This window comes from Zingiber officinale, chromosome 8A (genome assembly GCF_018446385.1).
Source record: "Zingiber officinale cultivar Zhangliang chromosome 8A, Zo_v1.1, whole genome shotgun sequence".
Taxonomy (NCBI): Eukaryota; Viridiplantae; Streptophyta; class Magnoliopsida; order Zingiberales; family Zingiberaceae; genus Zingiber; species Zingiber officinale.
This window is the reverse complement of record NC_056000.1, coordinates 77,948,224-77,956,929: the sequence shown is the minus strand read 5'-3', so window position 1 is coordinate 77,956,929 and position 8,706 is coordinate 77,948,224. Positions and strand designations below refer to the sequence as shown.

At 43.6% G+C, this 8,706-nt stretch overlaps 2 protein-coding genes across 3 annotated transcripts; both read right to left on the bottom strand.

Moving 5' to 3' along the window:
* Positions 1-261: 261 nt before the first annotated feature.
* LOC122009640 (mitochondrial substrate carrier family protein B-like) lies at positions 262-3,599 on the bottom strand. The gene is made up of 7 exons (XM_042565884.1): positions 3,373-3,599; positions 2,323-2,499; positions 2,053-2,202; positions 1,741-1,842; positions 1,579-1,649; positions 1,420-1,487; positions 262-744 (listed from the first exon to the last, which is right to left on the bottom strand). The coding sequence occupies exons 1-7, from the start codon at positions 3,589-3,591 to the stop codon at positions 503-505; spliced, it is 1,029 nt and encodes a 342-aa protein (XP_042421818.1). The 5' UTR covers positions 3,592-3,599; the 3' UTR covers positions 262-502.
* A 60-nt stretch (positions 3,600-3,659) lies between these two features.
* On the bottom strand, positions 3,660-5,969 carry LOC122009639 (protein NRT1/ PTR FAMILY 5.6-like). Of its 2 annotated transcripts, XR_006119602.1 has the most exons (4): positions 5,763-5,969; positions 4,901-5,675; positions 3,918-4,837; positions 3,660-3,802 (listed from the first exon to the last, which is right to left on the bottom strand). XR_006119602.1 is itself a non-coding variant. In XM_042565883.1 (3 exons), exons 1-3 carry the CDS (start codon positions 5,884-5,886, stop codon positions 3,985-3,987), a joined length of 1,752 nt encoding a protein of 583 aa, XP_042421817.1. In that variant the 5' UTR covers positions 5,887-5,969; the 3' UTR covers positions 3,872-3,984. The 2 variants fall into 2 exon arrangements, 1 of the variants encoding a protein (XP_042421817.1); XM_042565883.1 differs by lacking the exon at positions 3,660-3,802 and having other exon boundaries at positions 3,872-4,837.
* Between the last annotated feature and the right edge of the window lie 2,737 nt (positions 5,970-8,706).

The following is an 8,706-nucleotide window of genomic DNA, read 5'->3' as shown; positions in this document are numbered from 1 at the left end:
TTTTAGAAGTTTTTCAAGTATCTCACAAAACTTTAATTTATTTCCATTTTACTCTCCCCTACTAGCTACTAAGAATATTGTTTTGTTTATAATCAAATCATGACAATTTTCAAACTATGAAGAATATTTAAAAGGAATTCTACGTACCATACACAATGCAATGCAAACTGTGTGAAGTTCTTCACCTTGAAACTCACCTAACACATTTCCTTTGTGAACAACAAATTATAATAAATACCATTTCGACATACTACTTCCAAATTTGCGTAAAGGATACACATTTCAGTTTACTTCAAACGAAACAAAATTGATTCTGATCTCTGTTGTCGATCAATAGAAAATAGAAATACATCAAGTTACTCTAAATAGAGAAGCATACGTCGAAACAATTTGATGACCAAGAATCAAGTGTGAAACAGTTTCTAGCCGTGTATGTACGTTAGACTCCTTTATACTTACAAGAAACATGATGATTCATCAAAGATCTTCATATCGCTGTGTCCTAGTGTTCAGCATTGAAGCTTGAGAGGAAGGATTTCAGTGCTTCATAGGTCATGAAAACAATCCCAACACCAGGAACTACCTTGTAGTATTCAGGCAATATGCCTCTGTAGAAGCCCCAAAACCCCTCGGTCCGCATTATGTGTCTGAATGCTCCGAATAAGCCTGTGGTGTACACAGGGCTTCTTCCTGCTGCGCCTTCCAGTTGCATTCGGCGTCTGACCAGATCTAGCGGAAAGGTTACTGCAATAGCATACTATGTTACTCAATTGCATATGATTCAAGTCTACCAAAAGTTATTAAACGAATGGTATGTTGTGTTTATCACGATGGATTGTGGAATAATGTCAAAATAAAAAGACCAAAAGACAGAAACATGGTGTTTGGAAATGAGATTTGACATCGGTCCAAATTACTTGAGCATTAAAAGGGAGTAGTCTAAATAGGGCACCATCCTAGTTCCTTCCGTAGTGAAAGAAGAGATGGCAAATTAATAATGCTATACCTTAATTGCTATCAAACATTGAGTTCATGATACCTAGTTCAAGAAGAATAGCAGCATCTTAAGTTCACTGATTAAGACTATTAACTACACCAATAAGAATACCACAAATTTGAGAACAAAATGTAAAATCAATTGATTGTAGGTCCTGTTATAGGTGGTGGTATGAAGAAGACATAACAGACATTCAAGATCCAAAGATGTAGAAGAGCTTCTGAAAAATATAGATGCTACGAATAAGCTTCTCATTCCAGTTATCTCGTAACTGGATTTCAAAAGAAGTTGATTAACATTAACAGGTTTTGTTCCTTAGTCTTAAGAATGTAGCTTGCAGCAGTTATTTGGTTCTCATGTAACTTTTTTTACTTTTATATCCAACTAAAATAGACACCAATCTATGCTTGTCAGACACATACCTGTTGATGATGCAATGCCGGCAAGACTTCCGCTACCCAAACTAACTAGAACAGGGGAGTCAGATGGCCTATACCAAAATTAATATCCAAATGTTAGTGCAATCCAAATGAAGATTTGATCTTTGTACATGACAACATCAAACTAACCAAAGTAGTCACCTTTCCGATTGCCACTGGGATCGCAGGGTTTCATAGGCAGCATAGCTGATTGCTATGTTAGGACCAACCCCCTGCAGCCCATCAGTATACCATAGAATTATAAATACGCTAAATATACAGAAAGGGGGAAAAATAAAGCAAACTAATGTTGTTCCATCATACCAATAGTGTTGCTCCAAGACCCTTATACAGTCCCCTAATACCCTCATCTCTGCAGATAGCATACAGCGCATGCGAGATTCCTTTATAATACATTGTATTTGTCTGCAAAATATTAAAGAGAAACAAATGATTGTCAAAGTGATTTGCATTAATTAGAAACCAGAACATTCTAATAATGGCTAGGATCTTAAAGTAAAAGGTGAAACAAGAGAGAAAGCACCATGAACAAATGAGGCAAAAAAAATGGGAGGGAAAACGAATCAAGAAACATAAAAGAGGTTTTCAGTGACTGTGCAGAAACTATAAGCTTACCTGGACTGAAAGACGTGTTTTTACAAGGTCCAGTGGATAAGCAATGGACGCGGCCGTTAATCCTGCCAAACCACCACCTAATAATTTGACACATGCATCTAAAGATGCATTGTTTCTATGGTTACCTAATGCTGGAATTGAATATAGTAGCTGCAGAATCAAATTAAAAACCATGATTATTTGATGCATTGCCAAAGCATCTAAACCAAACAAATGCAATGAAATAGAAGCATAGAACCTCTCCATGAAATTTAAAAAATTCAAACTTACATGCTTGTATTCCTCGTAAGCATAAAAGATGATAGATGAATAAGGTAACCGATGGACAATGGTCACCAAGTTTCCTTTCCAAAATGCTCTAAGGCCTTCTTCATAGACAACACGAGAAGCTTCACGCCATATGCTAGCTTTGCTAAGACTAGCTACATCAGAATGCATGCCTTGCACCTAATGAAGATCAGCATGTCATGTAAAGCATGGAAAAATCCAGATGTAGAATATGACTTATGGAAGATACACTATCCATTGAAATAATTAATCTTTAGTGTTTAGCTAACAACTAACCAGAAACAATTAGATACTAACAGAGAAATATAAATATAGAAAGAGTTTACACCTTCTAGAAATCATTTATTACTTAATCAAAACCATCAACTTTATGTATATTTACTGTGCTTCAAAAAAAAAAAAGGGAATTAGAAATTTATAATCTTAAAATTGTTCAGATTGGATCAAAAATCATGAGAATAAAAGTGAACAATAATAACATCTGTTTCCCATAATTTGTAATACCAAACATAAGAAATGGAATTTTAGTTCTCATTTGTCAAACAGAAGAATTGCATTTAGAGTTCTTAAGAACTTTATTCTAATATGGAAGTGAAATTCACTTGAAACAGGTATTGGTTCCAAACAAGTGTAAGTCCAAGTGTCACTATAGCTAGGAGTTATCTGGTTGATAAAAGGTTTGATTTAGGAACTCAAGTGTTTAGCAGCATTGCTCCTAAGCACGGACATATAAACAATTCCAAATACAGAGGAGAAATTAATTGGGACAAAAGCATGCAGACAAATTTAGACAAGAGCTATTAACTGACAAAGCCGTAAATTCCTTCCAAAGCTAACATCATCAATATTGAAGAAGCCATCTTGAATCATCAAACTAAAGATTGATTTTCAAAAGGAGAATCTTGTTATCAGATGTTGAATTTTAGGGAACAATTGAAGACCAAGTTACGCAGTAGCACATATACCTAAACAAACGAGCCCTTAAAGATCGAAGAAGACAGAGACACGAAGAAAATAAAATAAAATCCAAACCTGAAAGAGGATAGTGAGACGAGCGAGAGGGGCCGTGCACGTCTTGCTGACTGCGCCCGCGACCCCTCCGGCTAGGAGATTCTCCACCGTCCCAACATGCGGCTGATTGTGAACCTGCTTCCTCTGCTGCTCGGGGCGACAATGCCCGCTTCCGGTCGAACTCTGCGATCCCCCGCCGTCCGGAACAGCCACCACCCCAATCCGAGCCTCCGTTTGCATTCTATCCAGTCCAAAGAAGTGCAGAGCAGAGAGAAATCACGACGGATGCAGCAAGCGAACGAGATCACCCCAGTCGCAGCGTCGATAGCCGCGGCCAAAACCCAACGAAAACCTCGAGGGCCGCCTCGGTGGTTTTATAGCGGGCACCAATCATCAAATAAAGCGCAACTAACCACTACGGGAGAGCTTATCGGGCCGATTTATTCGGCTACTGAATAACAGAAGAAAAAATCGCGAGTAAGTAGGCCTGGGCCGGAACCAAACGGACCGGGTCACAATGGAAACCTTAAAACATTCTTGGGGAAATTAAATACTAATAATTATACCATTTAAAATTCTTCAGCAGGATAGTAATAAGTAGCGACTTAATGATTTCATTAATAAATCTGTCATTCAAATTTGGGCATCCATTTGATGGGAATCGGAGTCTGCCACCTTCCTTTGAACTCTCTTGTACGAGTATCCTTTGGCAATGAACACGTAAGCACATAAGTTGGCCGAGCTAATAGCTGCCAAGAGCCAATAGTAAAGGTCCACGCGGCTGTCGTTGAGATCCTTGGCGAACCAGCTACCGTTGGATCCCTGGGACGTGATCCGATCGACGATTGTGATCAACAGATTGCAGATGAAGTTGGGGATGCCCAGCACGCTGAGGTAGAAGGCGATCCCCAAGCTGCGCATGCCGTCGGGCACCTGCTCGTAGAAGTACTCCTGCAGCCCCACCAACGTGAAACCGTCGCCGATGCCCAGTATAAAGAACTGCGGCAGCATCCAGAGCAGGCTCACGTTTCTTCCCTCCGCCGCCTCATTGAGGCGGCGCCGCTCCACCAGAGCCGCCGTGGCCATGCCCACTGTCACGATCGTCATGCCGATGCCGATGCGCTTGAGGATGCTGATGGCGCGGACGCTCCCGGTGGATCGCCGGAGGAGAGGGATGAGGACCTTGTCGTAGAAGATCACGGTGAGGAGCATGCCGGTGGCGGTGACGCAGAAGACGGAGGCGGCGGGGATGGTGAAGTGGCCGAAGCGGCGGTCGCTGATGCTGCACTGCTTGACGAAGAAGGTGTTGGTTTGAACGACGCACATGCCGAAGGGCATTGCTGTGACCCACACGGGGATCATGGAGAGGACGAGCTTGAGTTCCTCGACTCGCGTCACCGTCGCGAGCCGCCACGGGTTAGATTTCTCCACCGCGAAGGCGGTTTCGTCGCCTTTGTGTTCGATGACGGCAGCTTTGTCGAGAAATCTGCATAAATTTGTATAAATTTCTTGTCTGCAAGTTAAAATTTAGGTTTTTATGATCACATACTTCAGTCGATCAGTGTGGTAGAGGAGTCTCTTCTTTTGCTCTGTTTTGCGGAGTTCATAGAGTTCACTTGCATCCGGAGGCAGAGCCATCCTTCTCTTGGCCATCGCAGCCACCGCTACCTGCATCATCGGCGTGAAGGGGCTTCCCTCCGGCGCGCGGTATCGGTAGACCGTCCGGCCTGCGATGAAAATCACGAGGCTAACCGCCATGATGGAGGTGAGCAGGGCGCTGCCGACCCACCACCCGACGTTGACGGCCAGATAAACGACGAAGGTGACGCCGATAATCATCCCGCTGCAGAGCCCGAAGTTCCACCAGTTGAAGAAGGACATCTTCTGCCGCCGCTCCACTGCGTCGTTGTCGTCGAACTGGTCGGCGCCAAAGCTCTCCAGCGACGGCTTGTGGCCGCCTGTGCCGAAGGATATCAGGTACATCGCGACGAAGAAGGCGATCGCGTGGGCGCTGAGCGACCGGCGACATGCAGCACTGTCCGGCTCGTCTTGGTCGCAGGGTTTCAGGCCGGGGATGACTTGGGACACGGTGAGCAGGAGAAGGCCGACGATGTAGATGAGGGAGGAGGCGACAACGGTGGCGTAGCGGCCGGAATAAGCGTCAGCCATGAAACCGCCGAGGAGAGGGATCACGGCGGTGACGCCGCTCCAGTAGTTGACGTTCCTCACCGCCGTCTTCAGATCTTGACGCAGCACCTGGGTGAGGTATATGATCAAATTGGTGGACAGGCCGAAGTAGCTCAGCCGCTCCGCGAACTCGATCACTGGTCAAACGGTCACAGAGAACTTAGTAAGCTGTAATAATTCAAATGCCAGATTCGATAATTAGTTGGTCGAACTCGAATACATACCGATGATGAACAGGGAAGATTTCCAGCAGCCGGTGGAGGCTCGTCGGGGAAGCCTTCCCTTGTAGTCGACGGAGGAGTCCATGACCAGGCCTTCCTCTGCTTCCGGCGGCTTCGTGATCTCCATGGTCTGGTTCTTCTCGGCACTCCACGCTATGCCGATTGACCTTACAATTTATGGAATCCAAGAAATACGAATGAGGGGGTGAATTTGAGGCATGTAATTAATCCAATTTTCTGGGAATGGATTGCCAAAGATTCTTCAATAGGAAGGCATAATTAATACGAATTAATTATTGATGGAAAAAATATTTCTTATAATATTATATTAATTCGAAATAATTACTTTATTATTATTATTTGATTCCATCTTTACGCGTTCAAAGATGGGAAATCTAATTTTTCTCAATTAGATAATTGAGTTTTTAGAAACGAAATTGACAGACAAACCAAAGAAAGAGAATCAAATTGCAAATACTAAGTATCCTAATAATGCTTATCATCTAAGAACTTCTTTGTTTTACAAAATTATTTTATCCTAAGGCTCAGTTTGATAGGGATGATAAAATTAAAATTGAATTGATTATTAATCATTCCTCATATCTAGGGATTGTGAATCTCATTCTCAATCAATTCTAATACTATCCTTAATCAATCAAAGCAAACGATATATTAATAACTTTATGAAGAAATAACCCTAATCCTATCACGACCCCTGCAAAAGCTTAAATTATCTTCTCTCTTTTGGATTCTTCCCACGTAAAGCAAGTCATTAATAGCGAATGCTCCTATTGACATTTTTGTCACCTTTAATGCCTTCCTTTGTTGCCTTTTTGTCACCATCAACAGCTACTCTTTTGTTTTTTTGTTTCTTTTAAACCCAGGTATTCCGGAGGAGGCCAGTTCAACCTCACATATTGGTCATGATATGGTGAATAAAAGGAGGGTTTTCAGTGGGCCACGATCAACAGGTCGATAGAGGTATCAATTAAAATGCACCGTGGGTCAAAAATTGGATAGTTGGCTGGACAGGACCTCCCTCTTATTGGATGGGCTATTATCGATGGACAATATTTAAAGGAATCCATTTTTTGATTTTGTCGGATTTACATCATATTCTACTCCCGGTTCTATTTCGATCTGTTATCGTCGATGAAACATTCCCTCAAAGGGATCCACCTCCTGGCTCTATCAAACTTGTACAGGGCTCTACTCATCGTTCTATCCCGATCGGCTACCTCCGATTGGACACTCTCAAGGAGACCCACTTCTCGGCTCTGTCGGACTTGCACGAAACTCTGCTCCCCGTTCTATCACAATTGGCTATTGTCGATCGAACAATTCCTCAAGGGGACCCGCTTCTTGCTCTGTCGAACCTGCACAGGGATCCGCTCCCCATTTTATCTCAATTGGTTATCACCGATCAGATAGTCCCTCAAGAGGACCCGCTTCCTGGCTTTGCCGGACCTGCATGGGGATTCACTCGTTCTATCATGATCGGTTATTGCCGATCGGATAGTCCCTTAAAGGGACCCACTTCCCAGCTCCGTCGGACCTGTACGGGGTTCTGCTTCCCTGTCTCTCTATATCGACTACCTGTTCTATTCTGATCGGCTATCGTCGATCGAACAGTCCCTCAAGAGTACCCACTTCTTGGCTCTGTCGGACTTGCACAGGGATCCACTCCTTATTCTATCCCAATCGGCTATTGCTGATCGGACAGTCCCTCAAAGGGACTCACTTCCCAACTTTGCCGAACCCGACAAGGCTCTGCTCCTCGATCTCTCTCCATCGGCTATAGCCGATCAGATAAGGAATTAAAGGGACAACACTACGGTGACACCCCGGGGATCGACCCCTGGACCTTTCAGCCACAGAACCATGCACTCCCCATCTATGCAAGACCTACTTTCCAACTAGCAACCCAATAGGCCTCCCGCCCCATAAACTCATTTCACCATTAATACAATATGTGAGTTTGTCAGAAAATTAGAAGATCACATCTGTATATAGATACACAATACACCTTAGACTACTAGATACGATGTAAATAAGGCGATGAGACAAGTTTGTTGGTGCAATATTCCCTAGGTCAAGGTTGACCTGTTTGACTGAGCTTGAATTGAGTCAAGCTCGAGTCTTGATGTTTGGATTTCGATATTTGACAATACATGTAGATAACACATGGAGATTGCAGGTGCGATTGTTCATGTGGGGAAATTGTGAAGAAGAGTCAAGTAGGTCAAGGTTGACTGGATACTTGACTGAAAATCCTGGTGAGTGAAGCTAGGTAAAAGACCTAGTGAGTGAAGCTAGGCAGAAGGAAAGTCCTGGTGAGTGAAGCCAGGTGAAAGACCTAGTGAGTGAAGCTAGGCAGAAGAAAAGTCCTGGTGAGTGAAGTCAGGTGAAAGTCCTAGTGAGTGAAGCTAGGCAGAAGGAAAGTCCTGGTGAGTGAAGCCAGGCAGATAGGTGAAAGTCCTGGTGAGTGAAGCTAGGTAGATAGAAAGTCTTAGTGAGAAACTAGGCAATGGAAAGACCTGGTGAGTGAAGCCAGGCACGAGGAAATCCAGATGAGTCAAGGTTGACCAGACATCTGGTGGAAAGTCCAAGTAGGTTAAAGGGATTGACTGGATACTTGGCACAAGGAGAAAAGTCTAAGTGGGTCAAAAGGATTGACCGGCCACTTGGTGTGGGAGTTCTAGCAGGTCAAGGGTGACCGGATGCTAGGCATGATGGACCAACATGTCATGGTTGATCGGATGTTGGTTTAGGAGGCTTTAGACTTGATTTTGGGAGAAATCATGAGCTGGATCGATCGGCTGATCGATTGGCTCATGCCCAATCGATCGGCTGATCGATTGGGCGAGTTTTCGCAACAAGCCTCCTTCCAATCGATCAGTGGATCGATTGGGAGAAGTGCACGATCGCACAGAACAGCTCTTGATCG

Coding starts and splice junctions, on each gene's coding strand:
- LOC122009640 (XM_042565884.1), bottom strand. CDS start 3,591: ATGCAAACGGAGGCTCGGATTGGGGTGGTGGCTGTTCCGGACGGCGGG. Junction 2,500..3,372: donor GTCTCACTATCCTCTTTCAG/GTTTGGATTTTA, acceptor GATCTTCATTAG/GTGCAAGGCATGCATTCTGA. Junction 1,843..2,052: donor AAACACGTCTTTCAGTCCAG/GTAAGCTTATAG, acceptor AATATTTTGCAG/ACAAATACAATGTATTATAA.
- LOC122009639 (XM_042565883.1), bottom strand. CDS start 5,886: ATGGAGATCACGAAGCCGCCGGAAGCAGAGGAAGGCCTGGTCATGGAC. Junction 5,676..5,762: donor ATCTTCCCTGTTCATCATCG/GTATGTATTCGA, acceptor CCGTTTGACCAG/TGATCGAGTTCGCGGAGCGG. Junction 4,838..4,900: donor TACCACACTGATCGACTGAA/GTATGTGATCAT, acceptor AAATTTATGCAG/ATTTCTCGACAAAGCTGCCG.